Raw genomic sequence first — 20,832 nt, 5'->3', positions numbered from 1 at the left:
GCACAAACCCAGCGCGGCATTTCCAGCCCTTTCAGCAAAATTCAGAAGTGAAGGTCACCCCACCCTTTGCCCAATTTCCAGAGTGTCCCGCAGCCAGACCTGTCGCTACCTGTTGCCTCTCAGTGGATGCTCTCCCGGGTGGCCCCGCTTCCCCACCGCCCTTCCCAGCCAGAAGACGCGTTGTGCCCTGGAACCAGCACCACCCCCGCTGCCACTCGTCAGGCTTCCCCGGGCTCCGCGCGGGGCCGCCCGGGCTGCGGCTGGGGCGGGGAGCGGCGCGGCGAGGCCGGGGGCGGAGCGGAGCGGAGCGAAGCGGGGCTTCCTCCGCCGCTTCCTGCCGCCGCCGCCGCGCCCGCCGCCGCCCGCCGCAACGTGAGTGCGGGGCGCGGGGAGGGGGCGGGCGGCGCAGCGCGGGGGGCGCCGGGGCCATGCCAGGCCCGACTTGCGCAGCTGGGGACGGTGGGGTCGGGGAGCCCCGGCCGCGGCCGGAGGGTCGGGCCGGGCCGGGCCGATCGGCCACGCCATGGCGGCGGCCGGGCCCGCGGCCTGCGGAACCGCGTCCCGGGAGGCGCCGGGCGGGCTCGGGGCTCGGGCTGGGGGCAGTGGGAGGGGGCTCTGCCCCGCCGCGGCCCCGGGCCGGGCGGGCCGCCCCTTCCCGCTGTCGGCGGCGCCGGCGGCGGCGCTGTCCGGCGCTTCTCCCGGCGGGCTGGCGGCCAAGTGCGGCTCGTGTTCGGTGCCGGAGACGAGCTGCTGGTGGCGACCTCCCGCTGTCGGCGTGGAGCGGGTTAACCCTGCCGAGGGATGAGAACGGCAGCGCCGGGCCGCCTGCGTGAGCCGCAGCGCGTCTCTCGGTGTGTTGGATTGAGGGCAGTCGGTAGCAGCGCCTGCGGCCGGGTGGAGCGCAGGGCCCGGTCCCTCGGCGTAGGGCGCGGGACTGCGGTGGGCCCGGCTCCGCGCTGCGTGTGCCGGCCTGCAGCCGCCGCCGCCTCCAGATGACAGCTCGGTGCCGGTCCTCGAGGTTAGCCTGAGACCGCTGGTACTCTAGACCCATAGCTGCAACTCGCCACGTTTTATTTATTATCGGGATTCTCTGCTTGGATTCCTGTTTCTTTTTAAAAATTTCTTTCTTTCTTTTGCTGTCATGTCCTTTACTTTAAGGGCTTTGTCCTAGCTGTGTTGCTACTTGCACTATTAAACAGGATATGCACAATATATTAAATATAGGGTTAGTAGAATGAAAACATCAAGAACATAGAAACAGATGGCAATAGCTGCAGGTGTAGCACTGTAGTCTTGTTGGATGTCATCCTTAACTACAAATACTTCCCAAGTCCATTAAATAATCTTCTCATACAAGCATAAATAACAGACTTGTATTTAAAATATTATTTCTGCTCTTGTTTTCTAGCTTTTAAAACAGAACGTACTAATGGCACAAGCACATGCAATCTTGAAGCAGATTATGCCTTTGGGCATAATTGTTCTCATGTTTACTACATTTGTAAATATTTTGTCAGATTTCTTAATGAAATACTGAAGAACTGGTGCTCTGTAGCTTTATTTCTGTGCGATTCACAGAACTGCTGCTAGTGTCTCAGGGGTTCTGTTTTGAGCATCAGTTGTAGATCGAGGACAAGTTGTTCCACTTCAGACATGGCATCAAAGCAAACTGGGGCAGTCTGTGTGGAGGAAGAAAATGGAATTAATTTTTTTGGTTCTTGATGGCAAGACATAGACTTTCAAAGAGCTCAAGCTAGTAGTAACTTACTTTTATCTGTTCTACCCTCACTGCTTAACCAACTCCCACAAAACCCTTCCAGAACAGATGGGAAGTTATGGGCAGCCATTGTCTTCCTTTATGTTCTCCAACTCAGCCCTTTAGGCAGAGGTACAGCAGGAGTCTTAGCTTAAAGTATTGTCTTGTGTGGGTTTCAGCCTTCTGTCTCACACACATGCTGCAACCATAGTTCCTTTTTTATTTCTTTGAATTCACAGAATTAACATTTCTCCAAAGTTCATCCTTTGCTCATATTGCCCTTTATTTTCTGTTATGACATTTTGGACTGCTTTTTCTCCAGTTTTTGGCCACATGGTGATCTTGGCAAGGTACTGTGAGTTCACTGGTTACTTTCCAGCTGTTTCAGTTCTTATACCCTCAGATTTTCTGTAGGGATGGTACAGTAACACTGCTGTTTGTATCATGGGAGCGCACAGTCTGTCACCTGGCTACCTTTTCACATGCAAAGTTTTCACTTGCAAGCCAATGTCATTAGTTACAAGCTATGGCTCTTTTTATGGTACTTAGGTGTTTTGCTTTCTAGAGGATGAATTTTCTAGAAAGATCTATGTTGGACCACACATGCATCTACCCAGATGTTTTCTTCTTTTGGTATGTTATAAAAGAACCCCAGACATTTAATGTGGGATGGACAACATAAACAAAAGTTTCAATTTGCTTTATGGGGCTGGATATTGCCAGGTATATCTGAAATTTTCCATAAAACTTTGCTATAAGATACTAGCAAAAATATGTCATCAAAATGCTACTGTTTTTACCCACTCAATACTTTAATATACTCTAGTCATAAACCCAGTTACAGAGTCTTTTCATTTTTGTTTCTGGACATGTCTGGCTTCTGTTCATCCTTAGAGGTAATTTTTCTGTGTCAGGTGGTTTTAGAAAGAAATCTGAGGGGGACTGTGGAGGATATGAACATGAAAGTTGATAGAACATGCTTAACATGGGCAGCAGGCTAAAGTGGATTACTGAGAGTGAGAGATGCTATGAGATGTTTACTGTCACTTAGAAAGTTACATCTAGTGGTCCAAAGCCTCTGTCTCACTCCTTGCTCAAAAAGTACATCAGCATCTCACCCTTTTTAGGACTGTAATACAATGTCAGGATTGGCATTTGAGCTCCAGTGACAGTGTAGGATGTGTGATGTGCCTTTGGGCTAGGAAATCTTGGAGATGACGCTCTCAGAATTTCAGATGACATTTTCCAGGGGAAGAAGCTTCGCTGCCACTACCAGTCAGCAATTCTGGTCCTTTTACTGCTCTTGCAGGCAGCAGGGGCTTGTTTTCCGCAAAGGTTTCGGTGGCTGTCAGAGCATTAAGCCTTCTGGTCTGTTGATGGGTGACACTCCCTGGCTGCTGACTGTGATGGATGTGGTGCCTGTTTTGATTCGGTGACACTTGGTCTAGTGGCAAGCAAGGTAAAATGCCACAGGTAATGCTCAGAACAGATGTCCAAAATATATCAACTTGCGTCTTGCATCAAAACATGTAGCAGTTCTGTGGAGGATCTGGCATTATGATCCATACAGGGACCTTTCACAGATGTGTTTCAAAGTGTCTTTGGACTTGATCTGCACATCTGTGCTGTTCCTTCACCCCGTTGCTGCAAGGCTGCTGTTCACAGCTGGACAGTTCTGTTAGGTCACATGAAAATGCAAATTTTTCCCAGTATTCAGTGTGTGCTCTGCCCTTTCAGTGTGACATGTTTTTTTCTTTGCATTAGCAACATAAAATAATACAATTTTAACTTGAAAGTTTGACAACAAGTTGTGTGACAGCTGGAATTTAGGCTACCTCAGATGAATTGAGGGATTGTGGTAAATTTTTTGCTCCAGCTTCTTTGAATTCGGGTGCTCTCTGATGAGATAACTAACAAGTGGTTTCACAGCTAATGGACAGTCCTACTGGGATAATATTATCAATATCCAAAATATTGGAGATTATCTGTAGACTCACTTGGCTGCATTTCATAGGCTCATATGCTTAGATAGGCTAGTGGGTTTTGCATATTTGTTGTCTTGTTTGCATTCTAGTAATGCAACTGTAATCTTTCTAGTTAATCAAGAATCAGGAAAATATAGTCGTAGGTTTTACACAGATAGGAACACAAATGTGGCGCTTGTCTGAAGGAGCTTGCACCCTAATTATAAGAGGAGGGGAAAAGTGGATCTAGGCAGATGGAAGCAGTGATATGATATTAATCAGTGCAGCAGGTTATTTCTCTAACGTACTGGTGGTCTGGTCTGTGCTTCTTATAAGCATCATGATGAAGGTGCATGGGAAGACTCGCTAAGGTGACACCTTTCAACATTTAGCAAATGAACTGTAGACATTCCAGGAGGAGGGACTCATCTTCCAAGTGAGAAGTGCAAGATGATAAGATGGGAAAAGGTTTTGGGAACTGGAGACAGTGAAGACAGTTTGCTTCTACAGTGTCTCTTCCATAAAGTTGTTATGAAGAGGAATTACCTGGTGGGTTGGTTTGGTTTTGTTTCCCAAGGAAAAATGATTTTTAGTTCATAATAGCCTTGTAATTTTTATTTGTCTTAGCTCTACTGAATTACTGTAAAATGTAAAATTTTTAAAAATAGCAGTTATTTATTTTAGGAACTGCATTCAACTCTTGTAAATACCTAAATATATTCTTTATTAAGAGGGTAAATTTATAAATATAGGAATATTAATATTGTTAAATATAGACTACTTCAAGCATATCTTACATTTAAAATAGTCTAGGCACACCGTAGATTTAACTTAACAAATTTAGCACATTGATTTTTGGCACTCTGTCAAATCTGAAGCTTTTAAAATTAGATAGACAGATCGTTCTGCTGCTTTTGAAGTGGTTTGTTCTTTCTAGAATGGTGGGAATGAGCAGTTGAGTGAGAAGGTTTTGATCTTAATCAGCTTTTTGTAGGAAGATTGACATTAGGAGTCTTTTAAGAAGCAAAAAGTCAACTGAGAATAGCTAGCTATTAGCTATTAGGTAATGATTGCACTTCAAACTCTTGTATGCTGAGCTCAAAGAATCTGAACATGTTTGGCAAGGATTAGTTTTTAGTTTTGTATGAAATTATTTTTTTAAAAGGGAAAGGTTTAGGTTTTTCTAATCTAACTTTTTATATTTTTTGGTTTTTCCCAATGAAACTGCATAATTTCTACTTAACATTTTTACTGTGTGCCAAGTAGAGATGAGGGTAGAGCTAACATACCCTCTAAATTCAGTTTTTCCTACCACAAAAATCAGTGTCTTTTTATTTGTCAGATTCATTAGTCAAATGTCATGTGCCCCTTGACTTGATTTTATGTAAATGAAATGAGAAACTGAAATGTATTTGTTTTTCCATCACAAAAGAAAACTTCATGGTGACCTCCTTCTTCATAGGAAAAGGACGAGAGCCTGTCCCCTTTAGGATACTCCATAGTTGGTGACTGTAGACAGAAAATTCTCATTGGACAAATTAAAAAAATATGAGAATGGGTTGGAAAGATGCAAGTCATGGGAATACTACCATGGTTTTTAATCTTCAGTGTGTCAAGTTAATTTTGTTAATTTGTTATTTAGTTAATCTTGTTAACTTGTTAATCTTTTGTTAATTTTTGTTAAATTTGTTAATTTTATTAATCTGAGTTGTTATTTTCTCTTTTGCCTGCTTGTCCTGAGTAGCTTGTGCCTATGGCCAACAGTAAGCTATACAGCATCCCTTTTGTTTTTTCCTTAGCTGTATTTTATGCTTTTTTTGAGCCTGTTTGTTCAGGATTTTAATTCCAATGAAATTTCTAATCTTTTATTTCCTGTAAACTAAAATATTTCTGAGAAGTTATTTCTGAAGCACCCTAAGTTACTTCCTTGAGTTTAACTCAATTAAATATAATAATCAAATTCCTAGCATAAACATTTTGATTTTGAAATTATTTTGATTGATGCTGATCATGTCTTTGTTAAATGGGATCTCTAATTTGTAATGTTCCCAGTCCCTGAATGTACTGGAAAAGGGCAGGCAGTACTCCATAAACACCTGCATCGTAGATCATGTGGAGTAGCTCGTTGCTCTTACCCTTCTGTCACACTTCTGTGCTTTTCAAAATCAGGCACAAACCCTGCCTGTCTAAGTCCTTGATATGCTCTGTTTTTTCCAAGAGCTCACAGGTCAGTAAACATTGTCTGATGGATGTCCGTCTATGTGTGTGTCCATGAAAAGTAATTAATCTAATGGTCTGTGTTGTCTTTTCCTCTTAGTGAAAGGAGACTGAAAAGTGTCTGGGCTGTGCAGTGTGAATGCAGCTTCTTATGCCAGTGTTCATTTCTAATGCCATGTTGATTAGGTTGGGCTTAAATGCCATGCTTTCAGTCGTTGTGGGTATCAGCTGACACTTTTTCCCCGTGTCCTGAGGGTCTCTAGGACATATAGATCCAGCAGTGGACTGTGTTTGCTTTGATCTGTATTACCTGTGCTATGGGCCACAGGATTTCGCAGGTGGGAAAGTCTTGCTTGTATTTCAGCAGGTTGGGCCCACAATTGTTTATTGGAGCTCTCTAAATGTACTGATATGAAGATGACTTTCACTGGGGTGAAGTCTGTGGTTTGGACAATCTTACATAATCTGTCCAAAGAGATCAAAATTGTTATGCTGAAATGAACTCATAGATTGTTTATGTCAATGTTGAATCACCTAAACGCAACTATGTTCCTTTAGGGGGGACATTTTTTCTGTCTTTGCTATTGACTCTACATAATTTAGTGTAAGGTCTTGTGTTTCCTTCACAGCAGCTCTATAGGCCCTACTGTTTGATGAATGTCTTGATGAATCTTGTGCTCAGTTAAGTGGCAGTGCGACAAATGGTGAGGGGTAGTTTCACATGAAACCTGGGTATATATGAGAAGCTGCCAAGGAAGAAAGACACAGTTGAAGTTGTTTGAGCCTCCTCATGTTCTAGGGATCCCAGATTGCATGGCTATTGATGGACATTAGGTGTGCTTACATCTGTTGAAAATATATAGTCAAGAGCTGGAGTATATACATCTTTCTTACTGTATGAACAGGAATTGTGAACCCATGAAGTGAGCAAAGCTGACTTCAGTGGCACTGTTCACTTGCATGTCTAGGCTTTATAACCATAAGTATAAGAAAATTTGAAATCATTAATTTAAGAACATCATGGTATTTAATATTGTATAAGCTAATTTCTGTGTAAATGTAGCATTTTGCAAAAAAATGCCCCGTGTTTTTAAGGCTTGAGGAGACATCAAGCTGTTGATGCAAGGAAGCAGTAAGTAAAGATTTCTTTCATACTCTACAAAGATTTGACTTGTCCAAAGCAAATCTCTAATGGGTGGGGTCATGCAGAAAATCTCTAGCACTGACAGTATGTAGGGGTGGAGGGCAGATACAGGGACATCTATCCAAATGTGTAGGAACCTGGAACTGGAGCTCGGTTGTACAGATTGCCTGCTTTGCTTCAGGGAAGGCTGTTCAGATACCGGTGGTGGTGCTGCTCTAATATCAGTATTGATGACTGTTTTGCTCATTGGCTTAGTGGATAAGTAAGGAGAGGAAATATTGAATTCAATATACTGGTTGATTCCTGTGTCCCTCAGAGCTTCAGTAATACAAAGGTCTAAATGCATATACAGAAAAGATTAAAAAAATCTTAAGTAGACAAACTTGCTAGACTTTGGCAAACTTAACTAAGTGATCTGTAATAAGAATACCCCTTTTGCCATTCCCAAATGTAGGGCATTTTAGAGATTTCCTATACCTAATGTAGTAGCACAGTTGAAAATCTTTGGTCCTGGTGACTCAGATGACATTACTAGCCTGTTTCTGGTACACAAGATGTCATTTTGTTTCTGAACAGAATGGCTCATGTTTGCAGTGTATGAGTATTTGACTATGTTACATTCATATGCTTCATATGTGAAAACAAAAATCTGTTTTTGTGAACCATACTATTAAAAGACAAGCTATAAACTAAGCCACAGCAGCTGTCTGTATGATGCACAACTACAGTCCTTCAGTGGATTCACATTTGGATTTTGATTAAATGGCTGTTGTGCTGAAATCTCTCAGGAGTTTTTTTAAAGTTTGCTGGCAAGTATCTATGCTTTGATTCTGTTCCTCATAGGACTCCTTGATTAATGACACAAATTTCCTATGAGAGACTTCATCTGTTTGGTTTCTCCAGTGTTTAATAAAGGGGTCATTTTGCACTCCATCACGTCATCCCTTGTAGGATAGAACACATTAATTGGATTTGGAAGACCTTTTTATGTTCTTAAAGTGTTTGAAATTGCTCAAAAAGCTTTTGGGAATGTGCCAAGGATAAATAATGACTGAAACCTTTCATAAGGGACATATGTTAAGGAAGAAAAACATTTATTTTGATGAAGTTTTTCTGGTATGTTATGGTTGTAATAACTTACTTTGCAATAACAAAAATAAAGAAAATACCTCAAATATTTAACACCACTGCCTAGAAATGAATGTGTGTGTGTCCCCTTTTCCTACAGCTACAATTCGTAGTGTCCTGCAGTGTGACTGGTATTGCGACATTTCTAAGACTTTGTTACTGACACATTCATACTCCTTGCTACACAATAGCTGATGCTAGACCCAACCTAAAACTGTCTTGTGATGTTCCAATGTGTGATTTGATCTTGTGCTTCTAGAGTTCAAACTTGCTACATTCAGTGAAACATTTCAATTAACAATAAGGTAACCGCTGTTTGTCTTTTCTAGTAAGCAACAGATGCGGGTGAAAGATCCATCAAGAGCCAACCCTGAGAAGCCGAAGAGAAGCAAAAGGCCTAACAGGCCACAGGATGAAGACTCTTCAGATGATATTTCAGGTAAGTACATAGAGTAATGTTTGTCCTGAGGCTGAGGGTAATAACTTCCATGTTGACTGATGAAAATCACAAATCACTGGTGCCATGAAATACTTTCCTTGCTTGAATTTATAACAGAAATATCCCCAGTGAAGTGTTTATGACATGATCAGTTGTCACACTACATGACTTCCCTGAAGGGCTGGAGAGTTGTTTGATCTTTGATGACAACCTCTCCAAAGTAGAACAGTCCCTTCCTCTCCATGTGAGGTCAAGCACTGGCATGCGTGGCAGGAGGCTGTGTGGCTGAACAGGGAGCTTCCAGCTGAGCTCAGAAGGAAAAAGGAATGGCAGAGAGGATGGAGGCAGGTTTGGGCTGCCCTTGCAAAGGTCTGGAGTATGCAGGATTAGGGACTAGGTAAAGCAACTTCAATTAGAATTGAAGGATCTGGTGAGGGGTGTAAAGAGTGTGATGGGCTTGTATGGATACAGTGGCAGTAAAATGAAACTAGGGTAGGTGCAAACCTGCTGTGTGAGGGAGCAGGGGTTCTAGGGACACAGGGTGTGGGAAAAGGCTGAGGATCTCAATTCTTCCTTTGCTTTTGTCTTCACATGTAAGCTCTGCACTTTATCCTCCCTGGCTCCTGACCTTAACAGCAGACTGAGATATAAACATTGTCCAGAGTAGAAGATTGAGAACTGCTAAACAAACTGGATGCACACAAGTCCATGGGGTCAGATGGAATGCATCTGAAGGTGCTGAGAAAACTAGTTGATCTCATTGTGAGGCTGTGCTCTGCCATCTCTTCATGGCAACAAATTGAGGAGAGCAGTTGATGTGCAGGAGGATAGGTCTGCCATTCAGAGTGACTTAGACTGGCTGGAGAAATCGGCAGACAGAGGCTTCTCAGTGTTCAACAACGGCAAGTGAAGAGTTTTGCACCTGGGCATAACCACATGCCATTACAGGGTGGGAATTACAGCAGCTTTGCAGAAAAGGTCCTGGGGGTCCTAATGCACACACTGAATAAAATCAAGCTGTGCTGTTTGTGCCTGTTGTAGGCAGGATTGTATTAATGAGAGTGCAGGGTGGGCAGGTGATTCTTTCCATCTTTTCTGCACTTGTGGGACTTCATTGGGAGAGCTGCCCAGTTCTGGGCTCCCTCTTACGAGGAAGGCTGACTTGTCAGTGAGGCCAGTGGTTCACCCCCTCTACGTTTTTAAGGAGGTTAGAATATGATGTGGGAAGGGGGGCTGAAGGGAGTGTCTTTGTTTAGCCAAAGGAGTGAAAGTATAATTTTTTTTTTCATTGACTGGCTGATGGTAGTTGAAAAGAAGACAGAAGCAGATTCTTGTAGGTGGTCCCACAATGAGAGGACTAGAGGTAACAGATGAAATTTAGAGCATTCAAATTTGACTAAGTGTGAGGAAATTTATATTCACTCTGAGGGTAGCTAGACAGAAACCTGATTTTCTTGTTAGCTGGTGAAGCCTCAGTCCTTGAAGGTACTCAACACTCAGTTGAACAAAACCATGAGCAAACACATCTAAATTAGTATTTGGCATTGCTTTAAGAGAGGTCTTGGGCAAGATGGCCTTCAGAGGTTACTCCAAACCTAGCTAATTCTGTGATATAGTGGAATTTGTGCAAAAAATATGACAGAGAAGAATGGTTGATATTCACATTCAGAATGAGCAGTTGTAGTAGGGGTGCACGGGTATTAGAAAATCTTTCTTTATGGGTTGAAAAGCGGTCAATGGCCTCTGTTGTTGTATGCAAAAATAGATTTATCTATTATTTTATTGTAAAAAAAGAGCGGAAATTAGTTTTGTACAAAAGTAATCCTTGTACTTTTGTACAAAGTAGTTTATCTGGTTTTAAGAGGTGGCATTTATTGACTTGAAAAGAATTTCCATTACGGAAAGACTGGAAGAGATTCCTCCATAAAATTAAGTATGTGGGGAGCAGCTGGCTGATCTTTGCTACTTTAATTCTTTGCTTTTTTTTTTTTCCTGATGCTGAATTAATTGGAGGTTACTGTCTTTCAGTGTACATGTGCTCTCTTTCATAGCTATTATTTTTGATGGATAAAAGCGAGTTTGTGTTATTTTCTGTAGGGTTAACCTGCCAACACGTGAGCCAAGCCGTGGACGTGCATCATGTGAAGAGAGCGGTGGCTCAGAGCGTGTGGTCAATCTGTGCAGAATGCCTGAAGGAGAGGCGGATGAGCGATGGTGAGCCCGTGGCACCTTCAGACATCTGGCTGTGTCTCAAATGTGGCTCTCAGGTAAGCATGTGCACTCTCTTTGTGGAGATGGAGTTTCTAAAGGACACCACTGTTGTGGATCCTTGTCTGTTTGGCATCTCATTACCTCCAGAGGGACAGTGTGACGTAAGTGTTTAGTTGTGACAGTCCCTGCTTCAGCTTCCTCGGGAAGTGGCATGTGACCTTATGTTCCTGTCTTGTTTTTGGCAGTGTTTAAGGGTTAGCTTTATGTGTCACAGTGTGGTGTGGCATCATGATTAGTGACAGTCCTGCCTTTTCTCTGTTCTTATCTGCATCCTCTTGCCCCTTACAGAGAATTGGCTCTGGGAACTATGTGGCTGCAAAATGCATCCGTTCAGCTGGCTCCTCTGGCAGAAGCTCCCATAAATAGGAATGAATGAAAAACCAAACGTATATTGCTGAATGAGCTTGTGCAATGGACACTCAATTGCTAGGTTTGGTTGAAACCAGGGAGAAAGGACTGTGCGGGAGTGAGAATGCTGCTCCTGTGACAACTAGCCATTAGATTGGATCAGTTATAATATCAAAAATTTAAAATGGCAGGTCCTGACCCCAAGGGCTTTCACAGATCTCTGCCCTGGGAGTGAAATAAAGAAAAAATTTTGCTTGATATACAGCAAAATTCAGTTTATGGGCAGTGTCAGGCTTGGTTCAGTCAATAGTTGCCTGAACAAAGCACTTGACAATTTTCTTGGAATTTCAGTAGATTCTACTATAGGAAACTACTTTCAGTAGATTTTACTGTAGAAGCCAGCTCCTACCAGTATAATATAAACAGATTTGGTTTTGTAAAGAAACATGCTATTCGCAAGGTTCAGAAGATAGTTAACTAGATCTCAGGAGGACTCATATACCTTGTTTGAAAAAATTGTGTTAAGGAGGGCTTTTAAAAGGAGTTAATTCTGTGTGCTTCTTCATGTTCATGCTGTTAACAGCTTCTAAAACTCATGCCTATTCAGAGACCAGTCCTGGGTCTAAGTCCCATTCTGTTCATACTTGAACAATTGCAAATGCTTTCTCTTGAAATTGCTATACATAAATGGTGTGTTCTAAGCAGCTTTGTAGCTCAAAGCACTTCATGTACTTTTTTCATTTGCTGTCTGGAATGCATTTGACATTCATGAGCAGTGAGGGTTACCTATGCTGTCCTCTTCCTTGATATTTTGTAACAAAATGCTACATAGTTGTTTCATTCACAATTAGTAGAGCATTCTTGCTTTTGTGAATGGTGTAATTTTTTGTCAGTTGATATTTATTCAATACTTATCTGAAAGGTAGGAATTATTTATATTCAATTAGAACAAACTTAATAAATATCAGTATTTTTAAGTGATTTTTTCCAAATCGAAAAAATGAGAATGTTAAATCCTCTCAGTCCTTACGAATGCTACATAAGTAGGGCAGAATAGCTTCTTGTTTTGAAAAGTGGAGTTTTTGTAGTTTATTTACTAATAATACAGTCTTTTCCTTCTTCCTTTCCCCCCCTGACTGGGTTGATGTGTACCTTTCTAGGGATGCAGTAAGAATTCGGAAGGCCAGCATTCTCTGAAACACTTCCAAACTGCACGCACAGAACCTCATTGCATCGTTATCAACCTCAGCACATGGATCATATGGTAAGAATCAGTATGCAGGTGTTTGTGCATGCCTGTATGCGAGGACTTCACAAAACTTATTTATCTTCTCATGATAAAGAATCATTCTGACAGATAAAATTAATGCTTTCTCTAGAGGAAAGGTGGTAAGCTTTCTAGAGGCAATATGTATTTGTCCTTTGTATTCTCTTAATCTGAGAATACAGAATTCTCTAAATCTTATTTAAATCTGTAAGGACGACAGTGAAGTGGGACTGGTCTATAGAAGAGCATATATGAGATGGAGGAATTAAATTCTGTTCTGTCTTTCAGTGTGAAAATTGAAACTGAGAGCTTAAGTAATTTGTGTAAGTTTGTTTGGGAGGTTTGCTAGCAGATAGTTCTGAATTCCAGTTGGTTTCTTCTTTTGTTTAGGTGTTATGAATGTGATGAAGAGCTGTCAACACATTGCAACAAAAAGGTTCTGGCTCAGATAGTTGACTTCCTTCAAAAACATGGTGCCAGGGCTGAACCAAGTAAGTTTGCACAAATAGTTTTATCTGGAGACACCTGTAATGTACTGTCTCTAAAAATAAGCATTTCAGATTCTGAGTCATGTTAAAAATACAAATGAAAATTTATGTACAATGTGACTGTGATATAATTTATAATTGCAAAGCTACTTGAGGAAGTAATGCGTGTCAAAACATAATGTCACTTTTTTTCCTCCAGTATTAGATTTTAAAAATATTTTGGGCACTGTAGGACGCCTTTCCCAAATTTTGCCTTTAACAAAGAAGGTTTACCATAGAGGAGTTGCTACCTTAAATAGGATAAGGCCATATAAATTAATAAATTAATCATAAATGAAAGCATAAAAATATACCGAAGTGTACCCTGTACATTCATTATAAAAGAATTTCATTTCCTTGGTATGGCTGTTATCATGTAGCTTAAATTTTTCTCATTTAAACTTGTTCTTCACAGTCAGCTAGATTTGTTTAAGTGGATTTTCTAGTACTCTCTTGTTGGATGTCATGTCCATTTTTACTGTTTGGTTTTAATTGATAGAATGGTGATTTCTATTAAAACAAGATAGTATTAAATTATTTTCTTGTATTAGGAGAATACTATGCCTTCTCAATATACGTGATAATTGACAGAACGTTGTATGTGTGCCCCTCAGCTGTCTAACTCTGGATAATGTTGATGTTATTCATCCCTCCTGTAACACACTTGGCAGCATTTCTGGCTTGTGATTTAGAGGGTGCATTGAATTTCACATTTGCTTCTCAAAACCCACCTTGAGTAGAGTTTTAAAACAATTGGTTGCATCTTTTAACAGAGATGATCAACCAGTTAGAAGTAAGAAAGAATCGTTGCCTTACAGAATTACACTAATTATTCTTCTAGCTGCATGTGTATAAATCCTACCGGTTTTAAGAGATGTTGCATATTTTTTGAGGGAAAAAATGAAGGGCTGCTTAAAAATATGATATTTTCATCTAGTCAAAAGTTGTATATTAAATTATTCAACTTCAATAAATGATATATTGCTACCTTTTGCATCTTTTTTTTCTTGGAGAAGTGAAAATACAGCATGTGATTTTGGTTTACAACTTTAGTTTCCAATTTATATGAAATAAATGGGTGTTGCAGCTTTGTTGTTGATGAAAATGCTGGGGTGATTTTTTTTTCAGTTAATGTAATGAAAACAATTTTATTCCATTATTGTACTGCTGGATAAGACTTTGAGTGATACAACTCTGTGTCTCATTGTTTAGAGTCTTGATTTGTGAAACTTCAAAACATCTAAAGCTTTCAGATTAAAAAGTTTAGAAGTTTTCTGTGAAATATCTTCAGTTAAACAACTAAAATTCTGGACTAATTCAGGAAAAATAAGTGTATGTATAGCAGAGCAGGGCAGCATATGTTTCTGCTGTATATGCATTTGTGTTTAATTTTGATACTCTGTTTTGAAAATGCTTGCATTTCATCTAAGTGTTTGGTGGTATTACTGGAAAAATGTTGCTGTAACTGGAACCAAAATTTTTCTTTTTCTTTTTTTTTTTTTTTAAGGCTTAGACATAGCCTTGCAGGGTGCCTGCCTTGGCAGTGAGAGGTCTGAGCGTGCCAGGCTTGCTCCTGCAGGGCAGTCACGTCTCCTGCTCCATTCTGGGAAAGGGTTCAGGCTCAAGCGCAGGCTTGGATTCATGCATAAAGCATGTGTGTGTACTTCCAGTGATGTTTTAAAGGTGAAAGTCTGTGACCCTCTCCACTCTGTCTGTGTTGAGCAGTTTGGATTGCATTCCTGAAAGCTCTGGGAACGTTGGCCCAAAGATGATTCGTTGGTTTTTCCTGAGTGGCAAGGAAAAGTCAGAAGAGCTCTTTGCCTGGGACTGTCTGTTGCTTTGGGCCAGGCTCCTTGCTGGAAGAGGCTGGAAAACAGCCGTGTATTCATAAATAACTGGTGTGCATGACAGGGAGCTCCCGACCAGAATTGGCACTCTTAGTTCATTTTGATAAATGACAGACTTGGTACTTCCCCAAAATCTATCTAAGGTTTTTTTTTTCCTTTTCTTTGAATTAGATTACCTTTAGGGATTCTGAAAAAATAAAATCTGAAATCGAAATGTAATTCATGCTGTTGTCCAGAACACAACAGGGCATGATGTATTATTGTGAAAATTAATTCTACTTTTGTTTTGGTTTAACTTTTTTTAGTGTAGTATTTTAATTCATGTTTCATTGGTATTTTCAGTGTAACTACCATTCTTTAAATTATTAGTTAGTGTAGATTTAAAAAAAATTATTTTGCATATTCCCCCTTAAAAACATAAGCTAATTAAAAAAAAAACCTTATAAAAACAAGTAGTGTAAAACTGACAATTAATTCATATTTCTCACTTAAAAATAAGCCTTGTGCTTTTTTTCCCCATTGCTTTTCCATTTCTTTCTAAAAAAGCAGTCAAAGTGAAGACAGTTCTCATAGCAGAATGTGGCACTATAACAAGAATTCATCTTATGCCTGGATTTCTTTCTGTTGTAACAACTGGTTGGCATGGTGCATCATTAAAATTCAAATAGCATTGTGTAGAAATTTCTGTAGAAATGCAGTATGAACATGGATTAAGTAGCAAATGAGGGCTGCTAGGATTTTTTTTCAGTTCTCAAAAGTGCAGGATTCATTTAAAGATAAAATGATCAGTTAAAACATGTGAGGGAGGGTTATATAGATTTCCTAATTAATGCATCTTAGAAAATAAACAAAAGCAAAATGCTTGTCATTTGGTACTAATGTGGTGGAATAGTGTGGCAGCAGGATCCCTGCATTTTATTCGGCCTCTCATAAAGATTCAACTTCACTTCAGCTGTAAAAATGTGCAAATTACATTACTACTACATGACTGACTTTTGTAATTACATTAAGCGATTGAGATAAATCCCAGTGCTGGGTTCCCAAAAGAATGCTTGCAGCTGTGTGATTTTCACATCTGATCCTATGGTTTGTTGTACCCAGCAATGCCTGCTCTTTTCTTTTTTTTCCCCCCTTTTTTTTTAGAGGAGTCTGTTTGGTTAAGAGGTCATGTTGGGCACAAGCTGGAAGAAAAAAGCAAGATTGCTTTCTAGGGTGTACCACCCAGAAATTTGTTTTGTGGAGAAGGTTAGCAGGCCATGATGATTTCCACAGAAAGGCAGGTGCAGTATTGTCCATGTGGCACACTTGTGAGCTTCACATGGACATAATGCACATGTAGTACACAGGAACCATGCTGAGACATTGCAATCTGTGTCTGCTCATTTACTGGAGAAAACAAATTGTTTTGCAGACTTAAAAGTGAATCTTATGCGTATTTTCCTTTGCAAAAACCAAATGATATGTTGGTGGAAAAGTAAGATTGCATACTTTTTTAGAGCAGTTAATTAAATTGGTTTGTGTGGCAATAGAATGAGAAGGAAGAAGATATATTCCTGAACTCTGTAGTTAAATTTCTTGTTGGGAGGGGCAAGCAGAGGAGTGAGGTTTTGCTAGTAAGTTCAGCTGCCTGGATTTGCCAATAAGTGAAAGTTAAAAACTTGATTTTTGTTTTGATGGTTGTAACTGATGTATAAAATAGATACCATTTTACAGCACATGTGAGAGTTGCAGACTTGTATGGAAATACAGGTAGTGTGATGATAACTTTGCAGATTGTCATTCTGCTGTGGATATTAGCAGTTGACAAAGGATTATATTGAAAAAAATTATATTCTTTCTTAAGTGACTTTTACTACATGTAGTTTGGAATCATAAAACACCATTTGATCTACTTAAAATTAACTATCAAAAGAAAACAGATTATGTTGATTCTCTGAATCTGAAATACACTTTGGCAAAAGACTTTTGTTTTTGGGTGGAAATTTTCTTTCAAATTTGCTTACTTGCTAGTAAGTTCCTTGCAAAGGAATGAAAACTGCGTCATTGACAAAAATTTTTTTAGGCATTCTGTCATTTTTAACCACGGACTCTTACTTTTCCTGTCCATGTACTTATTTTCTTGTGAGGTGTAACACAAGTCATCTAAACACAGAGGACCAAAAGCAGTCCTTGAATAGGTTGCTCTTCTATACTGTGCAGATGTCTTTTCTAGTTTATAACATTGTGACAAGATTCAGAGAAATAAAACTAATAAAATTATTTTAAAATCCTAAAATTAGTTTATAATCTTCGAATTGGTAGGGTTGTAAAAGAGAGAGGGTAGGGTTGGGTTGTAAAAGCCCAGAGAAACTGGGCTTTTAAAATGTAAAACTGGTGACTATTTCAGAAGAGAACCAGGCTGTTTTACTAAAGGTTGGATTCTCATTATTGTACAGTGTTGAAAAAAAAATTAGATGTTTTAGATAAAAAACAGGAGTGACAGACAATTTAGTAGCATTTCATAGTACAGCATGATGAGAACTTGGTAAAAGACAGGCAGTCTATTAACCTTGCTTTTACTGTGAAAACCTTCAGCTGAAGTACCAGAATTGTATTCAATAGAAAAGGCTTGACCTTGGAATAAAAGTGCATATTCCTGGAACCCTTATTTTTAATTAAAAAAGTTGCACTGAAAAGATAAGCAAAAGTGCTTACTCCCCTGGCTGAAAAAAAAATTCGATGTCATTTATCATCTTGCTTGCACACCATCTGCACCCCCAGATACAGCTCACTTTCAGCAAAGGCGGTACAGAAGTCCATGTGTGCTGAAAATGTTTGAAATGATGGCAGAACAAATTCATAGGGAGCTCACAATAAGTTTCCTTTTGCAAGGGGAAGTGTTGGCACCATGTGTGTTTGTACACCTGGTGCAGTAAGTGGCTCTGCTTTGTGGAATAAATCCTTGTCTATGGTAAGGTTTGGCTTAGGAATCTCAGTCACTGCCCACGAGGCTGGTGCTGAGCAGCTGTGGGACAAAGGAGAGTTCCCTCCCTCTGGAGAGCTTATGGGACAGGAGCACAGGTGAGCGGAGCAGGCACAAGAAATGCTGAAGAAAAGAGCAGCAAGAAAAGCATGCTTTGCAGGCAAGAGCTGAAGCAGAGTAGCAGCTTCTGCTGCCCTTCTTCCCAGGGCTGTGGTGGGAAGGGGGCTTTCTAGCATGGGGGAGAGCAGGGTGGTGTTGGGAAGCTTTGCCAAGCGTGAGGCTGTATCTATGTGCAGAAGCAACTGTCTGAGAGTTGGAGATGGATATCATGGTGGGACCAGAGGTGGGTACTGACCAGGTGCCTATGGAGAGGTGGTCAGTAGGGTGGGATGGTCTGGATGGAGTGCTAGGCAGTGGGTTTTGGCAGAGTGCTCAAGTAGAGTGTCTCTGTAGCCAGATACGCTTTGTCAAAGGAAGAGAAGGTTCTGGTGATCAAGGCACAGCTTAGGTGAGAGTTTTCCTTGTATGGCTGCTTCAGAAAGGTCATCTCTGCAGTAAAACTGCAGGAAGAGTCTGACAGAGGGGCATGGTCTGAATGTGAGTCCCAAGCACGGTGGGATACTCTGTCCCTGCTGTGGATGGACAGGCCTGCCTAGGGCTGATGTCCACACCACCTGAGAAAGGCAGAGAGCTTAAGGGTCACCATGTCAATTCTCTAAAAGATGAATTAACTAATGACAGAAATCTGTCTGAATTTAACTACCTCTGTGCTTTTCACCCATCTTGCTCTCATTAATGTAAACAAGGTCCTTTATACCAAATATTACTGTATGGGGATGAATGATTTGGACTACTTCTTTTATTCTGTTAGGCTGGGAGCTGAAGGTCTTTGTGGACATCAGCAGATGACAGCCATTTTGATGGAATCCTTCAGCTGGGATCCTTGTGTATATTCTGGCTTAAAAGTCACTTTTCATACCCAACAGCACGCCTGTTAAATTACAGGATTGCAAGATTGAGTCGGCAAGGGTCCATGAAACAGTTGTTCAGTGCAAATTCACTTTAAAAAATTACATATTAGCTTTGTGATTAATAACATGCTTGTAGCCTTGGGTTAATCTTGCAGAAGGACCCTCCAGCCTCAATCTGTAGAAGTATTAGTCATTACCAGCATGTTCTATTAAGACTGACCAACTCTTCACATGTCAAGTTAACATTCACCTTCAGGCCTGTCTGTCATTTATCAGTGAGTCGGGGACATTGAGCAGAGCTAAATTAAAAACTGCTGTCCCTCCTCTGGCTCTGTATATGTACTTAAAAATATCTGTGTGTTATAAGCAAGGCAGCAGGTAATGTTTGTAATGGCAAAACAACACTTTTCTGTCAGGACTTCTTCACAGATCCAAAAAACATATGTCATGTGGATTGAGTTTTAAAAATTATTAAAACATCAAGAGGCAATAAGTAAAACCTTCTGAATGAAAGGAGGTTCCTAACTTTGATACGAACATCCAAGCATTTTTCCGATTTCCTACTATTTCTCCTTATCCCTATGCTAATTATCCAGCTTTATGGCAATCGGATGTCTGGTTCTCATTGATTGTGTTTTGTAATTGAGTATTCATCCAGCTCTTATCACAAAGCTGGATGCTTCAGCTTTGTTTTCCCTCCCTGAAATAATTTATATGTAAGGTTCAGCAAATGGAACCTTGCTACTTGTGTGAAGCTGCCATTTAACCATGAAGTGAAATGCTTTTATTGAGTTTGCCCTGCAGATATGGTCCGCTGTGGCAGTGCTGTCCATATTTGGTGGCTGTGCAAGGAGAGCCAGGTGGTGCTGCAAAGCATAGCACAGTGAAGCGTGGACAGATCTAGGTTTGACATTTGTCATCCTGTACTGCTAAAGGGAAGAGAAAAATCTGCTTTTCCATATGCTTATGCTTTAATTTTTGCCTGCAGTTTTGTCCAGATGGCCCTGTGAACATTGTTTACTTTAAGATGCTGTCCCAGATGTTTTTGAATGCCGATGGATAAATGCAACAACTGTGGTATACTAATACACAAATTATTTCCACAATTTTGGATTTTTTTTTCTTTTTTTTTTTCTTTTTCTCTTTTTAACCATCTCTTTTCCCCAGCACTACTCAGGATGGCCCACCTCCTGAGTGGAAAACATCTCCAGTTACATTATTAAACTTCTAAGAGAGAGCAGTGCCTTTGAATTGCAGATACTTGGAGCTCCCATTCCCATGCTGTGGTTGTTCTGGAGCTCTGTGGATGGATGAGCCTTGGACACCGTAGCATTGCCCTTCTAAGCATGCCAGTTAAAAGGTGTTGCTTCATTTAGCCCATAAAACAGTGACTGTTTTAGGGTATGAGCAGCTTGCTTGTTTGTTATATTCAAAACCACTTTGCTTTTTCAAGGAGAGCTCCGTCTTTTACTTTGCCCTTGTACTGTCTTAATTTTCCACTTGAGTGGAAAGGAGAGTAATTTAAAGCTGTGTAAGCACTGTTAAGAAGAACATTTAAAAGTGTTTTTAAACAGCAAAGCACCTCTAACTCTGTTTTGAAAAACTCTGATACAGTTTGGAAGAGCAATAATTGTGCCTTGATGGCACTGTATGGTGCAGGCAGACTGTGTCAGAGCCTTGTTGCCAGATACAATAGATATTTTAATGACTTCTTACTTATTTAATTATTTTTTTTCATTTTATAATCAAGAAGGTATTTAGGAGTGTACATAGAAGAACCTTTTGGCATGAGAATTTCATTAACGTAAATAGGTTTGTTAGTTATTTCTCAAGAACACTTTAATGAGACTTCAATGTGAAACTCATTAGAACAAATACATGAATTCATATGTCAAGAAAGAGATTGTAGCATCACAGTTCTTGGCATCTATTAAGTCCATAACTCGTTTACATTGACGTGCATTGTTAATCAATATTTAAGACACTGCAGA

General features: G+C 40.4%; 1 protein-coding gene across 2 annotated transcripts in view; it reads left to right on the top strand.

Annotated features, from left to right (window-relative positions):
- Positions 1-310: 310 nt before the first annotated feature.
- USP45 (ubiquitin specific peptidase 45) overlaps positions 311-20,832 on the top strand; it is a 48,902-nt gene continuing 28,380 nt past the window's right edge. For both annotated transcript variants that reach the window (XM_062489902.1, XM_062489900.1), the window contains exons 1-5: positions 311-372; positions 8,539-8,648; positions 10,746-10,915; positions 12,428-12,531; positions 12,925-13,025. In XM_062489902.1, coding sequence (XP_062345886.1) covers positions 8,549-8,648; positions 10,746-10,915; positions 12,428-12,531; positions 12,925-13,025 — 475 coding nt within the window. In that variant the 5' untranslated portion in view covers positions 311-372; positions 8,539-8,548. The remainder of the gene's footprint in view (positions 373-8,538; positions 8,649-10,745; positions 10,916-12,427; positions 12,532-12,924; positions 13,026-20,832) is intronic.

This window comes from Cinclus cinclus, chromosome 3 (assembly GCF_963662255.1).
Source record: "Cinclus cinclus chromosome 3, bCinCin1.1, whole genome shotgun sequence".
Taxonomy (NCBI): Eukaryota; Metazoa; Chordata; class Aves; order Passeriformes; family Cinclidae; genus Cinclus; species Cinclus cinclus.
Note: the sequence above shows the minus strand (reverse complement) of the source record. Positions and strands in the feature narration are given on the sequence as shown.